At 37.5% G+C, this 24218-nt stretch overlaps 3 protein-coding genes across 3 annotated transcripts; 1 reads left to right on the top strand and 2 right to left on the bottom strand.

The window, feature by feature from the left end:
• Positions 1–267: 267 nt before the first annotated feature.
• LOC107559986 (midkine-B-like) lies at positions 268–4448 on the top strand. The gene is made up of 4 exons (XM_016244020.1): positions 268–375; positions 3265–3344; positions 3435–3602; positions 3711–4448. Exons 2-4 carry the CDS (start codon positions 3266–3268, stop codon positions 3905–3907), a joined length of 444 nt encoding a protein of 147 aa, XP_016099506.1. The 5' UTR covers positions 268–375; position 3265; the 3' UTR covers positions 3908–4448.
• Positions 4449–5351: 903 nt separating this feature from the next.
• chrm4b (cholinergic receptor, muscarinic 4b) lies at positions 5352–6975 on the bottom strand. The gene is made up of 2 exons (XM_016243998.1): positions 6901–6975; positions 5352–6682 (listed from the first exon to the last, which is right to left on the bottom strand). The coding sequence occupies exons 1-2, from the start codon at positions 6953–6955 to the stop codon at positions 5352–5354; spliced, it is 1386 nt and encodes a 461-aa protein (XP_016099484.1). The 5' UTR covers positions 6956–6975.
• A 4880-nt stretch (positions 6976–11855) lies between these two features.
• LOC107559958 (activating molecule in BECN1-regulated autophagy protein 1-like) lies at positions 11856–22254 on the bottom strand. Its single transcript, XM_016243988.1, has 12 exons — positions 22067–22254; positions 21791–21973; positions 21554–21634; positions 20865–20965; positions 20593–20703; positions 20284–20472; positions 19993–20147; positions 19675–19814; positions 17553–17657; positions 17272–17471; positions 14267–14395; positions 11856–12858 (listed from the first exon to the last, which is right to left on the bottom strand). Exons 1-12 carry the CDS (start codon positions 22252–22254, stop codon positions 12326–12328), a joined length of 2115 nt encoding a protein of 704 aa, XP_016099474.1. The 3' UTR covers positions 11856–12325.
• Between the last annotated feature and the right edge of the window lie 1964 nt (positions 22255–24218).

Here is a 24218-nt window from a genome sequence, read left to right as displayed (position 1 = left end):
ATTGATTAATTTGATGTATCTGTAGTTGCAAAAATGTCATTACATTATAGTAGATGTTATTTATTTTATTTTTACCAGCAAACATCTGTATAAATATACTGTACAACAGGAAAGAGAATAGATAGATAGATAGATAGATAGATAGATAGATAGATAGATAGATAGATAGATAGATAGATCACGTGGAGCGAGAGAGAGAGAGAAAGAGAGTGTGTGTGTGTGTGTGTGTGTGTGTATGGGGGGGGGTGAGTGTAAGTGCACAGCTATGCGACCAGCTCAAACTAGTTTGGAGAAACACAAAGAGCAGCAGAGATCATAGAGAGAGCTGAACACAGACACACGCTCGCAGCACAGCATCATATTCACAGCAATAAGGCAAGTACATCATCATCATCATAACCCAACAACTCCTATTATTATACTGCAGTCGATGTGTTTGACGACGCTGCGCGTTTGAATAATAGCCTACTAACGTTAGTGGGTGATAAATAATGCAAATATCAGCGATTAACCGGATTGATCAGATTTATTTGGATATGCTTATACTATAAATTGTATCTGCGTTTTAGTGCGATAATAGAATGCATTTATATTCATAATAATGTTTGGGCGTGTTTATGATGAGATATTTGACATGATATGAAAGGAGGCGTAGCCTACGGACGCACCGTGTCATAATAACAATCGCGAATGTTAGTCAATAAGCGTTAAAATCGCTTAAAGCACGATTTTACGACTTTTAGACTATAAAATGTGGCGTTTAATATGCGAATATTTCACGAGTTTAAAATAATAGCGTCAATATTAGGTTTAATTGAACGGCGACAATAGATCGCTATCGCTAATTACATTTAACGGCGACACTATCGCTAAGTTGTTTGTTATAGTTGATTCAGTGGCGGATGTCGCTTTAAATAGTTGCATTCATGCTGTAATAAAGTCATGGAGTTTGTGTTTTGGTGTGCAAGGGCGCTTTAACGCTGTCAGGGATAATGATGCTCTGTGAAGTGCCAAAGAGGACCAGCTGCCAGCAACTGCTGACCCACTTCTCCACATCAGAAACATCAGGCCTTGCGATTCAATCCCGACGGAACGCAAAGCTCCAGATGCGAGAGAGCCTGCGCTTGGGGAGTCATGTGGTCGGCGGTGAACTTTGTGCTCCTTGAGGAAGTTTTCAAAATGTCCAGTTCTGCATTTATCAAAGGCAGCATCCCACATCCCCTCTTGCATCAACAGATATACTGCAGTCGATGTGTTTGACGACGCTGCGCGTTTGAATAATAGCCTACTAACGTTAGTGGGTGATAAATAATGCAAATATCAGCGATTAACCGGATTGATCAGATTTATTTGGATATGCTTATACTATAAATTGTATCTGCGTTTTAGTGCGATAGTAGAATGCATTTATATTCATAATAATGTTTGGGCGTGTTTATGATGAGATATTTGACATGATATGAAAGGAGGCGTAGCCTACGGACGCACCGTGTCATAATAACAATCGCGAATGTTAGTCAATAAGCGTTAAAATCGCTTAAAGCACGCTTTTACGACTTTTAGACTATAAAATGTGGCGTTTAATATGCGAATATTTCACGAGTTTAAAATAATAGCGTCAATATTAGGTTTAATTGAACGGCGACAATAGATCGCTATCGCTAATTACATTTAACGGCGACACTATCGCTAAGTTGTTTGTTATAGTTGATTCAGTGGCGGATGTCGCTTTAAATAGTTGCATTCATGCTGTAATAAAGTCATGGAGTTTGTGTTTTGGTGTGCAAGGGCGCTTTAACGCTGTCAGGGATAATGATGCTCTGTGAAGTGCCAAAGAGGACCAGCTGCCAGCAACTGCTGACCCACTTCTCCACATCAGAAACATCAGGCCTTGCGATTCAATCCCGACGGAACGCAAAGCTCCAGATGCGAGAGAGCCTGCGCTTGGGGAGTCATGTGGTCGGCGGTGAACTTTGTGCTCCTTGAGGAAGTTTTCAAAATGTCCAGTTCTGCATTTATCAAAGGCAGCATCCCACATCCCCTCTTGCATCAACAGAGCGGGGTTTGTCCTCCAATGCAAATAGGCCTACATTCAAAGGATTGGAGCGGAGGGCCCTCCCCTCCTCCTCAAGACACAGCATGGGATCTGTGTTCGGGCCCTTTCAGAGAGGGAAGCAAAACGGGCGAGATCCTGCTTTGTTCGGAGCCAGTGAATCAAGCTCCTCTAAGGCCCAGATGAAGGTCTTTGAGTACTTGGCCTCTCTCCCCGCGGAGGCTGAGGAGGGGAGGCGGGGGACCCCTGCCGACCGCTGTTTCTCCTCGCACAAAAAGTCCGACCCCGAGGAGCCCTTCACATTTATGAGTGACTGAAGAATGGAGCCGTGCCGCGGGCTGCGTCGTGAAAGGAGCCTGTTTTAATGGAGGCAGGAAAAGAATGAAAAGGAGAAGTGCTGTGTGCAGGAAAATATAGAGAAGCTCTTTTATGGAGTCACACAGCGAGCTGCTAGGATGGCGGAGGACATTGTGTGCACAGTGTCTTTAATTCAGACAGTACAGAGAAAACATTCATATCTGATGTGTTATTATCTGAATTACTCTGTTTTGGTGTTTCTGAGAGGACCTTTCAACCTGACTAATTCCACTAAACCGTTAACTAACCATTAGTTATTAATTAATTAATCGGTTTGAAAAAAAACGAATTAAGCAAATTAAACCAGCCTAGATAACAACAAAGGGACAAAATAAAATACATCTATCAAATATGAATGTTTTTTGAGTAGCATACATACAACATATGTGTTATGTTGGTGTATGTATATAAAATATTCCATATAGAGCAAAAACAAACTGGTGTGATGGACACCTGGTTAGATGTTGTCCTCTGCAGTGTACTGTGTACAGTGTAAATTTTTGATAACTGAATTAAAGCTGTAATAAAATAAAATGTAATTATAAGATTGAAAACTTGCACTTAAAAAACATAGCCTAAATGAACATTTGAAATGTTGCCCTGGCAGCTAACTGAAAGAAGTTAAAATGATTAAAACTAGAATTGAAATAAAAAGAAAGCTAATCAGAAATATTCAAATTAAAATATTAGTACATAAAAATAAAAAAAACTAACGATAACGAAAAAAGCACAGGCTAATTCAAAATATTAATTAATAGTACATAAATGATAATAAAACTATGTAGTTTTATATCTGCTTGTGCATCTACATAGTGAAATTAATATCAGCTGTATTAATTTTTTTTTCTCCCCAGAATGCGGAGTTTATTCTCTATAGCACTTGTGCTGCTGGTGGTGTTGGTGATCACCGTGGAAGCCAGTATGAAGAAAAAAGGTTCTTATTTTTTACAAAATGACTTCAAATGATGCAATGCACATTCCTTTGGTGTGATATCATTAATAATCATTCTCTATTTTGCGACAGAAAAGGGCAAAGAGCCCAAAGCAGATGCTGAGTGCAGTGAATGGCAGTATGGGAAATGCGTGCCCAACGGCGGCGACTGTGGGGCCGGCATTCGGGAGGCGACCTGCAACGAACAGACAAAGAAAACCAAGTGCAAAGTCCCATGCAATTGGAAGAAAGACTTCGGTGGTAAGGAGATTTACTGTATATGAATACACTGAATGCATGTCTGGATGTGAATCAAATTAAAATACATTTAGACAGGCCATTCAGTCGAGCTTGTTCTTGGTTTTTTAGCTGACTGCAAGTACAAGTTTGGTCGCTGGGCCGAATGTGACACTACTACAGGAACCAGAAGCAGGTCTGGGACATTGAAGAAGGCACTGTTCAACGCTGAATGCCAGACCACCATTAAAGTGTCCAAACCTTGCACCCCAAAGACCCCCAAACCCAAGGGAGGCGAGAAGAAGAAAGGAAAAGGGAAGGAAAACTAACTTGAAGACCACCCCAACAACCCCATTGCCCACTCAGTGGTACATTCCTATGTGACACTCCCAAATCCTCCAAAAGGTGAATGCTGAGAGAAAAAAAAAAAAAAAAAACTGTAGCCCTACCTATTGTTTTTATTTCCACTTTCTTTGTTTTGTAATTAGTAAATGTACGTGTCTATGCTGTTGTAATTTGAACTCTGTAGCGAATTTTTAATTGTAATTGACTTTGCATGTATAAAACAGGCCGCAGCAAATCTGTTGTCTAACAAACTGTCCTTACTAAAGAGAAAAAATGGTGAGAGCCTAATTATGCCCCTAAACAAAACTATTGGTAAATTACAGCAAACCGAATGAAGACAATTTCTGTACGTTATAACATGCAAGCTGAATGCTTAAACGAACGTCTCTCCTGGAAGTAACAGCCTATATAAAGTATCTATGTTTATAAATGTTTATGTTTTTAGATTTGATGGCTGTACAATCAAATTTACACCACTAACTGATTACTTCTACAGGTTGTGAATAAATGAAAGTGTATTTTCAATCATAGTTTCTGGTGCTTTTTTAAAAACAAAGTTTACACATTTATTGTTCAAGACGTACAAACTTGGGAAAATTACTTTAATGACGTCAATATAGTTGTACATTTGCAATTTTAGCAATGTTATAAACATAAAATAACTGGTATATTTTCACTTGTAAAACTAGAACACAAAGCAATTTCCATAAGAATGTAATTATGATTTACACAAATTTGTTTGGTTTTTACCAATTCGCACAAAGAGTAACAGTCTTAAACTGTATCAGAAAGCTTTTTTTGTTGTTTTGTGACATGATGAATTGGGGGAAGTCGTGGCCTAATGGTTAGAGAGTTGGACTCGTAACCCAAAGGTTGCGGGTTCGAGTCTCGTACCGGCAGGGATTGTAGGTGGGGGGAGTAAATGTACAGTGCTCTCTCCCACCTTCAATACCACGACTGAAGTGCCCTTGAGCAAGGCACCCAACTGCTCCCCGGGCGCCACGGCATAAATGGCTGCCCACTGCTGTGGGTGTGTGTGTGTAAACCACTATCAACCAGAATCAACTCAATGACTTTGCAATACATTTAATGCGTGCAATAATATGAGCAACTAAATACTTCACTTTATTTACACTTTTGGCTCTGGTAAACCAGCATCATGCACACAAAAAAAGAATCAGTGTCTTCTCTAAACTATTGCATTGATTTACACAAACTGTAAGAATGAATTCGCAAACAACTACGATGCGTCAGAATCGTACACGTAATGCGTACTTTATCAGAAACACGATAAACACCAATAACCTCAACCAACTCCACTTTTTAACTTTTGGCTATAGTAAAACAGCTTCACAGTCACAAAACATCGAGCGAATCAGGTTCCTCATTGGTTGGCCAGGAGTCATTGATAAGAGACTGAAGTCTGACTCATTTTAATGTCAGATTTCTGAACTTGCACATCAACAGTCGTTTAAAGGTTCTTTTGAAGGTGGCGTTACAGAGTGTGTAGCACACTGGATTTACCGTGCTGTTGATGTAGCACATAAAGTAACCCACCATCCACAGAATTTCAGGGACACACCAACGGCAGAAGGTACCAATCAGAACCATAACGCTATAAGGTGTCCAAGTAACAATGAAGGCCAGAAGAACAGCAAGGACGGTCTTTGTCACCTTCCTCTCTCTCAGAGCCTTCCATCTGGCATTCTTGGAGACAACCTTGGACGCTTGACCTTGAACCTGAATGGCAGTATGGTTTTGAAAACAGTGAGGTTGCGTTGTCCTGCTAGTTTCCACACACACTGTCAAGGTCTTCGGTCTTGAGGTTGCTGCATCCAGCCCTCGTTCTTCCATAGTGGAATCAGGACTTGACTCCAAGGAGTTATCAGTCTTGCTGAACTCTACAGAAAAGAGCCGTTTCATTCTAACGAGCTTTGAATCATGTTTAAATGTGCATGAGTCATCCGGTTTAATGTCATTCACTAGGTCAGGGTTTGCGGTTGACGTTCCTTCACTTGTCTTAGACAGATCAAGCAGGTTTGCAGATTCAGGCATCAACTTATGAACCCGTCTCTGACTGGCCAGGGATATTTTCGTGTACAGTACCGTCATTATTACAACGGGAATGTAGAACGCTGGGATAGTGGTTGCCAGGGTTACAGCAGGGTTCGCGAGGAGCAGGATGTAACATTGTCCCTCTGGGACCTTGCTCCTGTCCCTCCCAGCCTGCCAAAGCAGGATAGCTGGAGCCCAGAGAAGCAGAGACTGTAACCAAGCCGTGGCAATCATCACCCCAGCCCACCTTGCAGTACGTTTGGTTGGGTAACTCAGAGGCCGGGTCACGCAGAAGTACCGGTCAAAACAGATCAGTAGGAGGTTCATCACAGAGGCGTTACTCACCACATAATCCACAACCAACCACAAATCACACATCTGTGGTCCCAAAGGCCAATATCCCTTTACGGCATACACAATGTAGAGATTCATGGAGAAAACACCGACGATAAGGTCCGAACAAGCAAGACTAAAAAGGAAGTAGTTGTTGATGGTTCGGAGATTGCGGTTGACTTTGATTGAAAGCAGAACCAGGACGTTGCCCAGGACTGTTAGCAGGCTGATGCAGCTAGTGATAAGTATTATGACGACCACCCCTACAGTCCCGAATGCACGACGTGGTCTTCCCGATACCAAGTATGATTCCTCGGGCAAGGGACTGTGCATGCTATTGTTGAGCATGATGGAGGAACTTGTGGAGGAGCCTGCGACAAGAAAACAGAAATTTATCATAAATCAAGTTTTAAAGAGGTGTTTAACTTGACATATGAGCAAACAACTTGAAATTGAACTCTTTAGATCGTATATAGTACACTTTATATGCTAAAATACACAACTCTAATTGGTTGCACATAGAAATGAAGAGATAAATTTGACAACACAATAAATTAGGACCCTAACATGATCTAATCAGCAAACTTACCGTTAAAAACGAACCACTCAAAGTCCCTTGAGAAAACGACAGATCCAGTCTCCATGATCTCCTGCTCCGTCTGTATGAGAGAATGACTGGGAGGACTTGTAATTCCTCAGACAGTAACACCCATCCTAACCTTCCGAATACATAACCAGGAACAAGTCTTCCAACCTCTTTAGGCTATATCAAAACACTAAATTTACTGGGAGATGATCAAAGTAGTGTGGAACGATCGGGTTACTGCTGAAGTCCTCCTAGTTTCGTGCTGCCCCCTTTTTAAAGCATGTATGCTTAATGCAGTTCCTGTCATCTAAAGAGGAAGGCAGCAGTTACGTAAGGGATGGAATCTAATTACCTGACCTGTAATGAAGCTCCACAGCTGTTTCACATCTTTTTATTTTTATTATGATTCTATTTTAGTATTTTAAATATCACACATACTACAACAAATTACAGATGTTTACATAGGTAAAGTTGGGGGGGGCGAGGGGATGGTGGCTGAGTAAGTTTTATGAAAACAATGCAATATATAATTAAAAGAAACTTAATTATAAAGACAATTATTTTAAGACAAGCACATTTTCCTAATTTTTATGACCATATTGTGTTACAGATGTTTGCTTATTTATAATTATTATTTAAAATTGCGATCTTTTTCAGAATTTGGAAAAAAAAAAAGTGCTTAACTGTCATAATTTACAAAGGAAATAAAAATATAAATAAAAAATAAAAATATGCCAATTAATAATAAAAATATAACTTGGGAAAATTTGTCATTGCATTGATTAGTCTTGGTATTTTTTGTTAATGTCCAAGATTTTTTTTTTTTTTTTATAATTCCCATTATTCTCTCTCATGTTTGTCATTGATATAGTACAGTATTTTTACTGCATATATTTAAAGGAATACAATTCTTCAAGCATAACAAATGCTGTCTTTAAAAAAAAAAAAAAAAACTGATATTGTGCAAAAATATGGCCCCGGATAGCTTCATGAAATGCATTGTATTGTAATTAATAAAAATAAATATAAAAAACAACTGAATTAATTTCCATATTCCCATTTTATTAAAACTCTCATAACCGTCATTACCACAGGATCTTTGGTGTCCCACAAAATTCTTTTACAACACCTAGTCCTCATTTTCACTAAATAAAGAACCAACTACACATTTATGGTAAGCCATAACAACACGTCACTCTGGTCTGGTCAGAAAAGGGAGTTGAATTCTGGTCCTTTCCACCATCATGATTTCAGCTAAGGTAGCGAGGGGATGGTGGCTGAGTAAGTTTTATGAAAACAATGCAATATATAATTAAAAGAAACTTAATTATAAAGACAATTATTTTAAGACAAGCACATTTTCCTAATTTTTATGACCATATTGTGTTACAGATGTTTGCTTATTTATAATTATTTAAAATTGCGATCTTTTTCAGAATTTGGAAAAAAAAAAAGTGCTTAACTGTCATAATTTACAAAGGAAATAAAAATATAAATAAAAAATAAAAATATGCCAATTAATAATAAAAATATAACTTGGGAAAATTTGTCATTGCATTGATTAGTCTTGGTATTTTTTGTTAATGTCCAAGATTTTTTTTTTTTTTTTATAATTCCCATTATTCTCTCTCATGTTTGTCATTGATATAGTACAGTATTTTTACTGCATATATTTAAAGGAATACAATTCTTCAAGCATAACAAATGCTGTCTTTTAAAAAAAAAAACAACTGATATTGTGCAAAAATATGGCCCCGGATAGCTTCATGAAATGCATTGTATTGTAATTAATAAAAATAAATATAAAAAACAACTGAATTAATTTCCATATTCCCATTTTATTAAAACTCTCATAACCGTCATTACCACAGGATCTTTGGTGTCCCACAAAATTCTTTTACAACACCTAGTCCTCATTTTCACTAAATAAAGAACCAACTACACATTTATGGTAAGCCATAACAACACGTCACTCTGGTCTGGTCAGAAAAGGGAGTTGAATTCTGGTCCTTTCCACCATCATGATTTCAGCTAAGGTACCGATCCAGCAGTGAGAGCATATACATAACCACACATCCAACAAGAACACAATTACAGTTTTTAAAATGTCACGCTTTTGGTCGCCGTCAGCTATTCTCATCAGAACAAATGAATTGTCAGGAGGCCTAAAAGTCTAAAACAAGCCCTGCATGAAACGACTTCATAAAAATAAGTTGTGCATATGGTCAGAAATTAGTAAAATTAGGAAAAGGTGTGTCCTTGATGGAGTATAACGTAAAAAGGTCCTTCTCTCTTATCATAGAAGGATTTTTAAAAATCAGGATTGCATTGGTCATTCACACAAAGGGTAAAATAAATAATCGAAATGACAGCCAACACAACCAGACTTCGGATTAACCAATATTTCTACCAATAACTAAAACACTCGACAGTCAAAAGTCTTATGAAGAAGCTATTCTGGTTTTGTTGCACATCAGAACGGCTTTTTGTGGTTCAGTAAGGAGAAGATTCCCCAAGGCACTGAACTCGTGGAAAAACACCAAAGGGTATGTGGTTTCCGAGAGGTTCCTCAGCTGCCATTGTTCGCGATGAGACCTCAATCCAATAGAATCTTGCATCCAAAAACGTTCAAAACACAAACCATTCCTATTAGGGACCGTGTTTGTTTTTTTTTTACAAAAAAAAAGCTACTAATTCAAGCCAAGCAGCTAAAATAACAAAATATTTTACACAAAAGCAGAGGGAGATATTTTTATAAATGCTTGTTAACGAAAGGCCTGTGCATATGCAAATGCATTGACAACTCAAATCGCTAGACTTGACCAATCGTACACGAGAATCTAAACAAGCACAATAGAGCTCACAAGGCAAATGTCATTAAAAAAAAAAACATCCCGAAATATGGATTTAAGTTTTTTCCCACGATTTATCATCTCTACATTTACAATGCTACATTTATTTATAATAAAACTCTAGGTTCAGTGGAGGACACTCACAGACATACACATTCACACATACAGACAGTGCCCGTCGTCAGTGACTCTCAGCAGTGTGCAGCACGCATATCGGGCCGTCTCTCTCCTAAGTGTCCAGTGCCCAAGAAATACTTTATTATGTGTCATTCAAGAGTGATTATCGCTTATAATCCAGATCTAGGATAGAGATATGTCTGGTTTATTGTCTGTAACGCTGTTCTCGGTGCAGGAGAAAAGGGCGCTTAAGTGCAATCACTTGCCATTTGTCTTACACATCATAAGCGGCTTGTTGCGATTGGTAGAATGGAATGAAACCTTCGGCCAATCAGCTGATTTGAGGTTAATTAATGGCGAATTGGCTAAACTGCATAAAAAGTGTTACGTTTAAAGTGTGAAGATGATCTGGCACAATTTTAACCATCTTACATTTCCTTTCTGAGTATTAAGGTATTTCTGGGAAATTATATCAGTAGAATTAGTAAAAATGCATCGTGTTAAATCGCAACAGTTGCAACAATAAACGTGAATTGACTCCTACACACAAGTAAACGGTCACAAATGTATAAAAGCCCAATAAAAACTGCTCAGCGTACCAAAATTTCACTTGATGCGCATGTGCGTTCTACAGCCTGCATGCTTATTTGCTTAAGTCCTGCCTTCCGCATTCAGCCCGCCTCCTTGTATAAAAGCTCTGGAACTGGACACACATGCAGATATGAGAGATCTGTACCAGCTTGAGGGTTCCCGAACTGCTTTTTATCCGACGGACAATTACAGATGACATGCTTTCAGAAGTGTATTTTTCAAACAACAGAAATAAATTCAAATTAAAAAACATCTTAAAATTCGCCATCTGGAAGTTTAGTAGGACACATGCTCACGCAGACGAGTCTTTCCAGTCTGAGAATTTCAAAGCAGATGTTGTTCTAGATACTGATCAACTGAATGACTTGACCACTGAAAGTCACATTATCGCACACACAAAAAACAATCACGTCAAGCATAATCTCTGAATTTAAACACAAAAACCGTTAGAGGATGTTGTGTGAGTTAGTGTTTAGCTGTGAAGAGTCTGTACTGTTTTACAGTTCCTCAACCCGAAATGTCCTGAAGACAACAGATCCCATGGGATCCAAATGAATCGTAAGGACACGCCCCCAGCCTCATCTGGCACTTCTATTGGCTGATGATTTTTCCTAAAGCTTGAAAGGGTGGTTAAAGGGTTACTCCACCCCAAAATGAAAATTGTGTCATTAATTACTCACCCTCATGTCGTTCCAAACCAGTAAGACCTCCGTTCATCTTCGGAACACAAATTAAGATATTTTTTTATTTATTCGGAGAGCTCTCGGACCCTCCAATAGACAGCAATGTAAGTAACACGATCAACGTCCAGAAACGTAGCAAGGAGATCGGTAAAATAATCCATGTGACATCAGGGGTTCAACCGTAATTTTACGAAAAAAATAAAATAAAAAAATAACGACTTTATTCAACAATTCGTCGTCTCTGCGTCTCCGTAGCGCCATTTTGGAGACTATCCACTGAACGCAAACCGCGTATGCTGTTCTGTGTCAGCCGCACCACACGGATATGTTTTCTACGTTTATTTACACTTTGATTTGAACGATTGTTTTCGTTCAAATCAAAGTGTAAATAAACGTAGAAAACATATCCGTGTGGTGCGGTTGACAGAACAGCATACGCGGTTTGCATTCAGTGGATACTCTCCAACGCGGAGGACACGAACTGTTGAATAAAGTTTGTAAGCAAGGAAATCAAAAATAACAAAAGTATTTGCGTAGCTTCGTAAAATTACGGTTGAACCCCTGATATCACATGGATTATTTTACCGATCTCCTTGCTACGTTTCTGGCCGTTGATCGTGTTACTTACATTGCTGTCTATGGGAGGGTCAGAGAGCTGTCAGAATACATCAAAAATATCTTAATTTGTGTTCCGAAGACGAAAGGTCTTACGGGTTTGGAACGACATGAGGGCGAGTAATTAATGACATAATTTTCATTTTGGGGTGGAGTAACCCTTTACCTACAACCATGTTATTCCGTACTGAAGTACGGGAAGGATTCAAGTATGATGCCCTTTCTCGCATGGAATGATGAAATGTCTGAGACTCAACCTTGAAAGGAAGAAAAATTATAACTTAAGTGCAAAACGCAAGCGCAATAATGATGCTTCCCCAAAGCAAGAATCTGTTGTTTTGACAAAAAAGGTGAGGCTGGCGTCTCCCGGTTAAGGAGATGCCATGAAAAACTTGGCACTCATTCATTCCCAAATAAGGCCAGAGTGGGAGGAGTCAGAACTGAGGCGGGAAGTTCAGTAGCTCCGCCCTAAATGCTATGTTCTGTGTGTAACAAAGGGTCCACCACGAAATGCTCCAGCACCATGTAGACCAGTTGAGATGTTCGTCTCTGTGAAAACCAGACTTAAGACTATCTGCCGTACAAGTCATCAGGGTAATCTCGGCTCCGGCTTTCACTGTAGCTGTTGCTATGGTCATTGTTATTGTTGTTGCTACGGTTGGACATATCCAAACCACTCGCGGATGGGTGGTGCTGTACATCATCAGCTTGACGATCACCAAACAAGTTCGTCTCAACCATAGGAGATGCCCCCGCGACCTCAGAACGAGTTGTAAACTGTGACGGAAGTGGGGCACCGCTGGACCCTGACGGCCCAGGAGCTTCTAGAGAGTCTACCAAGGGTTCAGTGTGAAAAAGAGTCGAGATACCGAGTCCAGCAGGCATTTCCGAGGTTGGGTTTCCCACCTGAGTTGTCCTGACCAAGGTCTGTGAGCCACGGTGAATCCGATGACTGACAACAATGTTGTTTCCAAAGCCGCCCATGGAAGCCATTGTAGTGCTGCGTTCCCGCTGGACTACGGCGGTCATTCCTCCTTCCGCCATTAGGCGGCGGATCCGAGACAGAGCGTCTTCTCCTGGGCCGGGCTCGGCTGCTGAGTCCGCTAAAAAAAACAGAAAGGACAGTGAGATGCTCATATCAGATAACAGCAAAACGAAGATTCAAATTGCGTAAAAAAAATTAAGATTTCGTTAAGAATGGTGCAAGCAACGCCACAGTCATGGGTTTGATTACCAGGGAAAACAAGAATCGATACCTTGAATGCAATGCAAACCGATTTGGATAAAAAGTTTTTCTATTCTATTCTATTCACAAATTTTGCTGACTGATCTCATTTCACCGGTTGCTATAGCATTAGGGCTGGACGATATGGCCAAAATTTTAATCACGATATGTTTCTTCATTTTGGTCGATGCGATATAATTCCGATATCGATATGAACAATACTAAAAAAAGCCTCAGAAAAACTGCCAAGAATGCCCACAATGGATGCCTGTACCTACAAACTTCTGAAAATTTAATTTACCAAGTCTATAAAAACTCCTCCTATAAAACTGTATAATATTTCAGAAATAAATTTTAGAAATAATTAATTTGTGCAATTTGAAGGGTAATGGAAATGCAGCAAGTGACAAAATGCTGTAATGTATACTGAAATACCGGAAATGTGTTAATTGAAAACCGTTATAACATGATATATATTGATATTGAATTATTGTCCAGCCCTATATAGCATAACAGATTTTTTTTGTTATATTGCTGTAAATATATGCACAAACATTACTGGGCAAGATTGCTTTACATTATTTATATGATTTTGATGAGTTTGTTGGGGCAATGCGAAAACAGGAAGAACTTATTTATTTACTGAGTTTTTAATTCAAAGGTTTTAAGTAAGGTGAAGCTATTACACAATAGTTTTTGACTGGCGTTCAAGTTTAGAATTAAAAAAGATTAAGAAAATTATCAAATGAGATGAAGTAACAATCATTTGTAATGTATTAAATCACAAAATTAAACAAATACAGCCAGGTTATTAAAAAATAATAATAAATTAAAACAATTATCTACTACTAACTACTATAATTTAAGCCATTATCAAACTACTATCACTATAAATTTAAACTATTACTTAACCATTATCAAAGTACTATCACCATAAATTCCAACATAAATAATTATATTTTAAGTGTGATATGCCGTTACCTATACTGGGAAATACGATTTTTGGTTAATGACCAAAACAACAACAACAAGGTCTTAGTAAGTTATCTATTAACTTTCCATGTGTGCACACTGGGTCCCAATAAATCGAGAAAACAAGGGCGCAGATTTAATTAGACCAGCTAACAGCAGGTAATAAAGCACTTGAAACAGTAATAACAGTGTAAAGCCCTCAGCAGGACACAACACAGATATCGGAGAGATCAGTTCAATCAATTTCACTCCAGTACCTGTGTCCGACAAAGGAGGAAGAGACAGGATGAGAAAGAGTGAGACAAAGCAGTTACCGTGATATGTGGTGGGCAAGTTGGTCCGGTTCAGCGATCCCTCTGAAAGCGATGCCTGAACTGGTGTGTGTGACAGTGTATGTGTCGTCTCTGGGTGCCTCTCAGTGCTGGTGCTGGCTGTGTGAACCACTGCAAGAGTAACACATTTTGCAGCTGTGAGAGGACATAATCAATATTACTTAACATGGTTACAGAGAAATGAACTGGAGCTTTATAGATATCCGTTAGAATCACTGTGGTCTTGAGCAAGACACTTCACTGCAGGTTATTTTTTTTAGCATTAATGCATTACATCTGGGCAATATATTTTGAATATTTAAAATGATTTTGCAAGCAGTATAAAATTAAGAAATCTGATTATGTGGCTAGTAATTTTCCTAAAACGGTTAATAAGTTCAGTTTATTAATTTGAATTAGGGCTGGATGATGTGGCCAAAATTTATATCACGATATATTTCTTAATTTCGGTCGATACGATATAATTCTGATATCGATATGAACACTACTAAAAAAAGCCTTATAAATACTGCCAAGAACACCCACTACAGATGTCTGTACCTACAAAAAAAAAAAAGTCTATGAAACCTCTTCCTATAAACTATTTAATTTTTTAGAAAAAAAAAAAGCACAAATAAATTAATGTTCACCTTTTATTTGTTTTTAGCCTTCACACAAACAAGAAATGTGAAATCACTGTCAAATAAACATCTCAGACTAACCTTATTAATATCTTTAACTTTAAACTATAGGCTAACATATCAGTGAAAAGTTTTTGAACAGTAAGATTTTTAATGTTTTTTTAAATAATTCTCTTCTGCTCACCAAGCCTGCATTTATTTGATCCAAAATACAGCAAAAACAGTAACATTTTGAAATATTTTTACTATTTAAAATAACTGTTTTCTATTTGGAAATATTTTCAAATGTAATTTATTTCTGTGATTTCAAAGCTTAATTTTTAGTATCATTACTCCATTCACCTGATCCTTCAGAAATCATTCTAATATTCTGATTGATTGATTATTATTATGTTGAACAACATTTATCTGAAATAGAAATCTTTTGTAATATTATAAATGTCTTTATCATCACTTTTGATCAATTTATTAATAAAAGTACTCATTTCTATAATAATAGTAAACATTTCAAAATTGTACTGTTTTTTGCTTGGTGAGCAGAAGAGACTTCTTTAAAAACAACAATAAAAATCTTACTGTTTAAAAACCTTTGACTGGTAGTGTAGGCTGATTATTCTTATAGACTGAAACAAATGTGCTTCAGCCAGGATAAAGAGTATGAGAAGTGCTCTGAGTTGCAGCAGAAAACAAAAAAATTGAGCAACAAAAACGTTGCTGGAGACGGGCTTATTATTGAACATGCAAACTGATTCTCTGCCAGCAGGAGGTGCATTGAGAGCAGCAGAAACATCGGATTCCCCGGTAACGGCTGTAATCAAAACAGCTCCGCTCATGAACGCTACTTTATCAGAACAAATAAAAACGCCATCTAAACTTTTCTGAAGATAGTCCTTTCCCTTCAGAGATGCATTCATATAAAACACCAGCACCGTGTTATGATTTTGAAACGTGCAGTGCTCATGTTTATTCAATGAAGTCAAACGCCACAAATAAATCAATGTATGGGAAACACTGGTAATGTATTTTGAAATATCGGAAATGTATTTAAAAATCATATCACCGTTATTGAAAAAAAATTATATTGTGATACATATTGATATTGAATTATTGTCCAGGCCTAATTTGAATCAGTTAAAACAGCCCATTTCAATGAATAAAATCAAAATAATTCAATGTTGACAGAAAAAAATCAAGTGAATCAGGTATTTCCATGCATTAAAATCTTTTATTATTACTTTATTATTTATTATTAAAAATACATAGAAGATCTGGAGTTTAAGATCACATTTAATATTGTAAATACAAAAAGGAAAAAAATCTTTGGTGGATGTGCATGAAAGCAAAAAGGGGTCAAACAAAATACTAAAAAAAAAATGATGTCAGTGCTTAGTTAATCTTCTGATTGAAATTGTAATTCAAATAATATAATTGTAACATATATAATAATAAATTTAATTTGGTGCAAAAAAAAAAAAAAAAAAAGACCTACTTTTTGGACCCTGCTGTATAAGTAGGGACATTTTTGCATTTTATAATGGTGCATATATATACGACTTAGTGCGTTTTAGTGCCACATTAAAAAATAAAAAATATTTATGATTACGAGATTAAAGTTGTGATATTTCGAGAATAAAGTCGAAATACTACGAGAATAAAGTCAAAATACTACGAGAATAAAGTCGAAATACTACGGGAATAAAGTCGTAATATTTCGAGAATAAAGTCGTAATATTACGACTTTAATCTCATAATCTTATTTTTTTTTTTTACGTGGCACTAAAATGCCATTGTACATATAAATACAAATTAAAATGATGTCAGTGCTTAGTTAATCTTCTGATTGAAATTGTAATTCAAATAATATAATTGTAACATATATAATAATAAATTTAATTTGGTGCAAAAAAAAAAAAGTCACTACTTTTTGGACCCTGCTGTATAAGTAGGGACATTTTTGCATTTTATAATGGTGCATATATATACGACTTAGTGCGTTTTAGTGCCACATTAAAAAATAAAAAATATTTATGATTACGAGATTAAAGTTGTGATATTTCGAGAATAAAGTCGAAATACTACGAGAATAAAGTCAAAATACTACGAGAATAAAGTCAAAATACTACGAGAATAAAGTCGAAATACTACGGGAATAAAGTCGTAATATTTCGAGAATAAAGTCGTAATATTACGACTTTAATCTCATAATCTTATTTTTTTTTTTTTACGTGGCACTAAAATGCCATTGTACATATAAATACAAATTATTATACAATTAAAAAAAGATCGATTTTTTATTGTATATTCTTGTTTTTAAAAAAAGTGTCTTTATGTAATTTTATGCAAATTACATTCATACAAACGTCTTACTGTGTCTGGATGTGTGCGCGTTCTGGAAGGTGCTGGCTGAAGGAAGTTCTCTCTCCGTCTGCGTCTCGGCATTCTGCAGTCGCACCACTGGTGTCTGCGTCCCCTGTGAGGTCACAGAAGGGGCGGCCTGACGCGGCTGCAGGCCAATAGCGTTCATAAGGCCCATGTCTCGGTCAAATCGCCAGCCGGACCTGCTGGTGCTGTAAGAAATAAACACAGATGAGCATTTTTGGATCCATGACTATGACAAGCTATGACTTTAGATTCTGCTAATTTCTGACCCTGGGCGCTCCACTCCACGGGTTCGGCTGCTGCTGCTGCTGCTGACGGTAAACAAAGAATCCGAGTTCAGATCCGACGGACTGTCTCCATCACTGCGGAAATCACTGACAACAAAACAGATATTTTAGACTTCATTATCTTGTTTACACATCTAAGTAAATGGCAACGTATGATTCACGTCCGGTTATTTATCACCCTGAAGGGATTCATTTTGCGATAATGACTGGCTGATGGTACATTATCCCACTTATTACACAGCTAAGTACCAAATATATAAATAAACAAATGGACATTACATATCGTAGTTTATCGTGAAACTGCAAAATGATGCAATCCATGAAGCTTGCACAACAATGCAGGGCATCTGCTGAATGGGACAATTATGGTCAATTATACAGTTTAGCATTATTCTGTATAAAAATAGCTAATTGTAGAACAGCCAATCAGAATCAAGTATTCAAGAGAGCCATGTGCAGATCTCGGATTGTGCGTTTAAGACCAATAATACACCCAGACTTGACCAAATTACTAAACTGAACAACTGAATTGCAAAGAAGCAATGGAATTATTGTGACGTACTCCATCGGTCCGTGTGGGCTGTGATCGGATTATAAACCCATCAGATTGGGGGAGAATTCCTTGAAAGCGATGAGCTGCAAAAGTCATGGTGCGCAGAGGTAATGTGGCCTTTAACCTTGTTAAAAAACAATAACTGCTTCTTTCCAGTTGAACACCCGAGTTTCCTGCCACTAATGAAGATGGTAATCTAATGAAAGGCGGCTTCAGGTAGCATGGTGGTTTATCAAAAGTCCTCATATAGTACACGTATCTGAAAACTGACACTGATCTGGGATCGGGAACTCGCTTGACTATTCAATTGTTGAAGATGAACTGCTGACAGACAGATAATGAATCAACTCTCTGAGTCTTTGGCATGTTTGACTCACCGAGTCAATATTGACACAAGCTCTGGAACTCATTTATGGAAATTACTGGTTGTAAAAATGTGGCTTTTATTGCGCCGATAAACTGGGTTTGGTTTTATCTGCAATTTCCATGGCTACTGTGCTTCACGGTGGCACTTTGTTTATCTTGCTGGGTGGTGTGGCGTACTGGTTAAAGATCTGGGCTAAAGGCCAAAAAGTTACTGGTACCATCCCAAATAGAAGCAATTCACAAACTATCATTATCACTTGCTTTGTTGCTAAACCTAATAGTTGCCTACAGAGAAAATATTTTAAGGCATCATAGTGATGCTAAAATGTTAAATACGAGATATATGGTGAATATAAACATTTAAAATAAATTAATTTATCAAAAATAAATGACAAAGCACTGTTCAAAAATATGGGGACAGTACAGTTTTTTTTTGGAAAGAAAATAATACTTAGATTCAGAGGGATGCACTAAATAGATCAAAAGTAGTAAAATACATTTACAATGTTACAAAATATTTCCATTTCAAATAAATACTTGAACTTTCTATATATGGGAAAAAATCCTGAAAAAAAGTATCACAGCATTCACAAACATATTAAGCACCACAACTGTTTTTAACATTGATGATAATAGGAAATGTTTCTGGAGCAGGAAATCAGGATATTAGAATGATTTCTGAAGAATCATGGGACACTGAAGACTGGAGTAATGATGCTGAAAATTCAGCCAGACATTATAGGAATTAATTACATTTTAAAATATACAACAGTTATTTTAAATTGTAGTAATATATGTATTTTCATACTAGAATGTCATGCACTTAGCAACAGTATCCTCAACAGCAACTCAAACTGTTAAAAATTAGAATCTTTTGTGCTTTGTGTGCTGCAGTCTATGTAATTGGTCATGGTCACTTATGAGATTGTATTTCAGGACGCTTCCTTAGCAGGCAGCTGGCTATGTAGACAATAAAAAGTAAGGCAGCTTAGGTTTTGGAGTCATTGTTTCCTTAGGCATAATACTTCGTTCCTGTAATAAGTATACTGTAATTTACTATGGATAAAAACATTTGGCAAATGAAATAAAACAAAATACTGGGTTTTACGATGTGATAAGGAAATAAAAATTTGCTAAGGACTAAAGCAAGCATGGACCAGATGTTTTATCTGGGTGTTTACTTACACTGGCCTGCAGATGACCAGGTCACCCTTATTGGTTCCATAGGCCAATCCCAAGCCTGGCTCTGGAAGCCACCGAGCCGAATTAATACTGACGTGTCTTCTCTGGTCTGGAGCCATGGGGTACACCACATTAAACATCATCTACAGGATGATGACCATCAAAAACACAGAAAGCAGAAAAACAAAATTTTAATCACAGTACTTTATCATTCTTTATGGCTGTGGGTCTATGAATAAAACTCACCCTAACTCACAGTTTATATTGTTAAATAAACCATTTTTACAATCCTGCAAATGTGGCATTTTTGTAGGCTCTTACTCTAATGGAGGTCTCTCCTCCGTGTGGCTGCTGTAGACGAAACACTTGCGCCACCATATGGTCAGTAGTGGGATGGAGCAGGATTCGTCTGGAGGCCAGACCTACCATCACATAGCAGCCCATGGGTGAAAGACTCACTGAGATTGCATTTGGACCTGAAATGCAAGTCAAAAGCAAAACTCAAAAACAAATATTTCTGCTAATAAAGTATTTTTTTCTAAACTCTAAACAGGAATGTTCACAGTGTTACTGCCAAAATGAGCTGCGGAGTTCCTGTTTGATATCACTGACCGAATCTCTTGGTGTACAGCACTTCTCCTAGGTTATGGGGAGCGAGGGAGTAGACGGCTAGGATGCCCTCATCTGCAAAACCTCGCTGGCTGCTGGGAATGAACACGGCCAGCAGCTGCCCGTCCGCTGAAATATCACAGCTGGCATCGTTGTAGATCTTACAGTGAGGAACGAGTACATTTACAGTCGCTAAGAAAAAGAAAATGAAATATGATCATCATTTTGTAGTTTCTGAAGAAGTAAAGTGAAACAAGATACCTTTTTGTTTGCAAAAACAGGAAAAAACCATTAGTACTCAGAAGAACATACCATTACTGATCTCCGGAAGGTCAAACTTGGTGAAATCCCACCACTGCAGCCTATAGGTGGTGTTGGCAATGTTACTGGCCACAGCTGACTGCCCATCACCTATAGAAGCACCTGCAAGCGAGCATTATGGGTAGATCTATTTAACTCTCTTCAGTTTTTCAAAATCACTATTCTTGTACCTAATGTTTCTGACATTATGGGATAAAAATTATTGAAAGTGCTTCATAACAAAACAAAATAAGAAAGACGTGAAATGAAATTGCTTGCTGTACCTGCTAATACTCTGTTAATGGAGGAGTGAGTGGCCAGGCCTGACTGACCCCTTTCATGGAAAAGTCCAGCGTAAGGCAAGTACTCTGGTAACAGGAACCTCCTTCAGACAAAAATACATGTTTATATTAATGTTAATAACAAATTAACACAATTTTCTTTCTTTGAAAAAGCTCAGAAATCTGAATTAATTTATTAACTTATCTAAAGCAAGAAACCAAAAAAAACAAAACAAAAAGAAAGATCATTGCAGTACATTATTTCATATACTATTAATTTTTTTTATCTTGACTTTGTACACCAGCATTCAAAAGATTGTGGACAGTAAAGATTTGTAAAGATTTTTTTCTAAAATAATAAGGACATTTCTATTTCAAATAAACACTGTTCCTTTAAACGATCTATTCATCAATGAAACCTGAAAAAAAACATGCATCACGGTTTCCACAAAAATGTTAATTAACTGTTTTCAACAGATAATAAGAAAATGTTTCTTCAGCACCAAATCAGTATATTAGAATGATTTCTGAAGGATCATGTGACACTGAATACTGGAGTAATAATGCTGAAAATTCAGCTTTGCATTACAAGAATAAATTATATTTTAAAAACTATTCAAATAGAAAACTCATTTTAAATTGTACAAATATTTCACAATATTACTGTTTTTACAGTCGCATAAGACACTTACCGTGGGACAAAGCGCCCAAGAGAGGGGGCTGACATTCGAGCGTTGCGGGGCATTCTGTGTCTTGTCCTGTCTCCAGGCTCCCTGTAACCGAGAGAGAAAATAAATATTTTAAACACTTACTCAAAACCACAAGGATGAACACAGCAAAATGGATTTAGATAACAGTAATTGCAATCGTACAGTAATATAGATGTATGTATATGTGAGTGAGGATGCAATGAGTTTTATCAGACTCACTCGATGTCCTCATAGTCTCCATCACTGGCCTCTGGTGGCGTGGAGGAGGGGTTGTTGGACTGGCTGTCGGCTTGAGAGTTAGAGAGCGTCCGTAGGCGATTCTGTAAAGAACGCTGGCGTATGCTTTCTCTCCGAGACAGATACTGGATCATCCTCTGAGCATAGTAAGCAGCCGGAGACAGCCTGAGGAGATGGAAGAGAAAAAGAGTCAAAACTCTGAAGTTAAAGCCCAATAATCAGCCTTGAGTTTGCACATATAGGCTTTCAAACAGGTACCTGGCAGGATCTGGGTATATGGGATGATCTCTGGAGCCAGACATATCATATCGAGATAACGGAAAGAGCGATGATTCCAACAACCTCCTGAGGCAGAAGATGAGATACAAATAAGTAACAGGAAAGACAAATGTAAAGATGCGGTCACATTTACCGATGTTCGGGGATATCAGCAGGCAAAATCCCATCATTTCAATAGGAATCCACGTGAATGGGAGCCTCGCATAAGGGCAAAAAATTACCCCATGCAGATTTCGCAACAGATTCAAGTTGGACATGCCAATTTGCCATGTTGAAAAACAGAAATTTGCTTGATTACTTAAAGTGACTTCATGCATCTTTACACTTTTAACAACAGATAATAGACCTTTTTTGCCCACACAATTTTACTGAAATTTCACTATTGTGACCACACCTTAAATGGACAGTTCACCCAAAAATTAGAATTATGTCATTAATTACTCACCCTCATGTCGTTCCAAACCCATAAAACATTTGTTCATCTTCGGAACACAAATGAACATATTTTTGATGAAATCTGAGAACGTTCTGACCCTTCATAGACAGCAACGCAATTGCCACGTTCAAGGCTCAGAAAGGTAGTAAGGACATCGTTAAAATAGTCTATGTGACATCAGTGGTTCAAGCGTAATGTTATGAAGCTACGAGAATACTTTTTGTGTGCAAAGATAACAAAAATAACGACTTTATTCAACAATCTCTTCTGTGTCAGTCTTTGACGCATGTTCATGACAGTACCACGACGCTTGCATGTGCATTCCTCTGCTTGTAATAAAAGGCGCAACGCACACACTTAAATAAATTATCAATATAACAATTAAGTTCTACGAATTATATATTTATATTGTTATATTTATATGAATTTATATGAATAGTTTAAAATAAATTAATCTAACAATTAAAATTCTAAATCTGCTAAAAATGCATGCAACATGTAAAAAAAATAAACTTTGTGGCAAGCTCTTGTTCTGATAATTTTTTCAATATACTGTACAAATTTTGAATTGAACATTGAACAACGGTCAAAGAATCTGATTTTATTTTTTTATAACATATGACTAAATTATTGCATTATTATTCTACATTAAAACAAGAACATTAATATTAATATAATTGTCATCAGATATGCCATCAACCCCAAAAACAAAATTATTTTTTTGTTAAATGTTCCTAATTTTTCCAGAAATGTTTTGTATCCCCCCCTCCCCACCATTTTCCTAAAATAGTAACAATATACAATATAAAATGGGACCCTAAGAATCTAAAATGCTTGTTTTGCGATTTTATTTCATTTATCATACTCATTTAATACAAAACATTCTTAAGACTAATAACCATTGATTAACTGATTGATAAGAAAAGATCTAATAACAAGCCACTATTGGCGCTTTTCCACTGCGAGGTACGACTCGGCTCGGTACGGCACTATACGGCACGGCACGGCACGGTTTGCGTTTGCGTTTCCACTGCAGTTCAGTACTGCTTTAGAGTGGGTGGGATTATTCACATGTCGTTATAGTTGTGCCGCCTCTACTACCACGACTCCTAAAAAACGTTTTCATTCCGCATCGCCCTATCAAGCTCTCGCTGGATCCGCTCCTCTGCTATCAACGAGAGGAACGTCTGTACTTCCTCAACAGACAACGAAACAGCCACTTTTTGGTTGTTAAAAAAAGGTGCGCTCGTTCAGAACAGTTGCGTTCGATCCTTCGCTGGCTGTGCTGATTTAAATCTAGCGGTTCTGTTGCGTTTGTGTCGCAAGTTCAGTGACGCAGGTAGTGACAATTCTCTCCAGCCAGTCAGTGATCAGCAGAGTTTATGCGTCACGTTTTGGTAACAGTACGGTTCACTTGGAACCTCAACCGAGGTCGTACTAAAAAAAGTACCAGGTACTGTACCCAGTGGAAAACCCCCCAAAAGTGAACCGTACCGAGCCGTACCGTGCCATACCATGCAGTGGAAAAGTGCCATATGACATTATTTCAGCTGATGGCCTGTAGGGGGAGGAAGGCTTTGAATATTGTCTGATGCAAAAAATTACTTAAAGGGGTCATATGATGCTGCTAAAAAGAACATTATTTTGTGTATTTGGTGTAATGAAACGTGTTTATGCGGTTTAAGGTTAAAAAAA

This window comes from Sinocyclocheilus grahami, unplaced genomic scaffold, assembly GCF_001515645.1.
Source record: "Sinocyclocheilus grahami isolate Dianchi unplaced genomic scaffold, SAMN03320097.WGS_v1.1 scaffold707.1, whole genome shotgun sequence".
NCBI lineage: Eukaryota > Metazoa > Chordata > Actinopteri > Cypriniformes > Cyprinidae > Sinocyclocheilus > Sinocyclocheilus grahami.
The sequence above is the reverse complement of the archived record's forward strand: the minus strand, read 5'-3'. Positions and strand labels throughout refer to the sequence as shown.

Excerpts from the sequence above, each read along its gene's own strand:
- chrm4b (XM_016243998.1), bottom strand. The coding sequence starts at position 6,955 with ATGGAGACTGGATCTGTCGTTTTCTCAAGGGACTTTGAGTGGTTCGTT. Across the intron at positions 6,683-6,900 it reads TGAGTGGTTCGTTTTTAACG|GCTCCTCCACAAGTTCCTCC; the intron begins GTAAGTTTGCTG and ends TTCTTGTCGCAG.
- LOC107559986 (XM_016244020.1), top strand. The coding sequence starts at position 3,266 with ATGCGGAGTTTATTCTCTATAGCACTTGTGCTGCTGGTGGTGTTGGTG. Across the intron at positions 3,345-3,434 it reads AGCCAGTATGAAGAAAAAAG|AAAAGGGCAAAGAGCCCAAA; the intron begins GTTCTTATTTTT and ends ATTTTGCGACAG. Across the intron at positions 3,603-3,710 it reads TTGGAAGAAAGACTTCGGTG|CTGACTGCAAGTACAAGTTT; the intron begins GTAAGGAGATTT and ends TTGGTTTTTTAG.
- LOC107559958 (XM_016243988.1), bottom strand. The coding sequence starts at position 22,254 with ATGGGATTTTGCCTGCTGATATCCCCGAACATCGGTAAATGTGACCGC. Across the intron at positions 17,658-19,674 it reads CTGGTCATCTGCAGGCCAGT|TGATTTCCGCAGTGATGGAG; the intron begins GTAAGTAAACAC and ends TTTTGTTGTCAG. Across the intron at positions 17,472-17,552 it reads CGTGGAGTGGAGCGCCCAGG|CACCAGCAGGTCCGGCTGGC; the intron begins GTCAGAAATTAG and ends TATTTCTTACAG.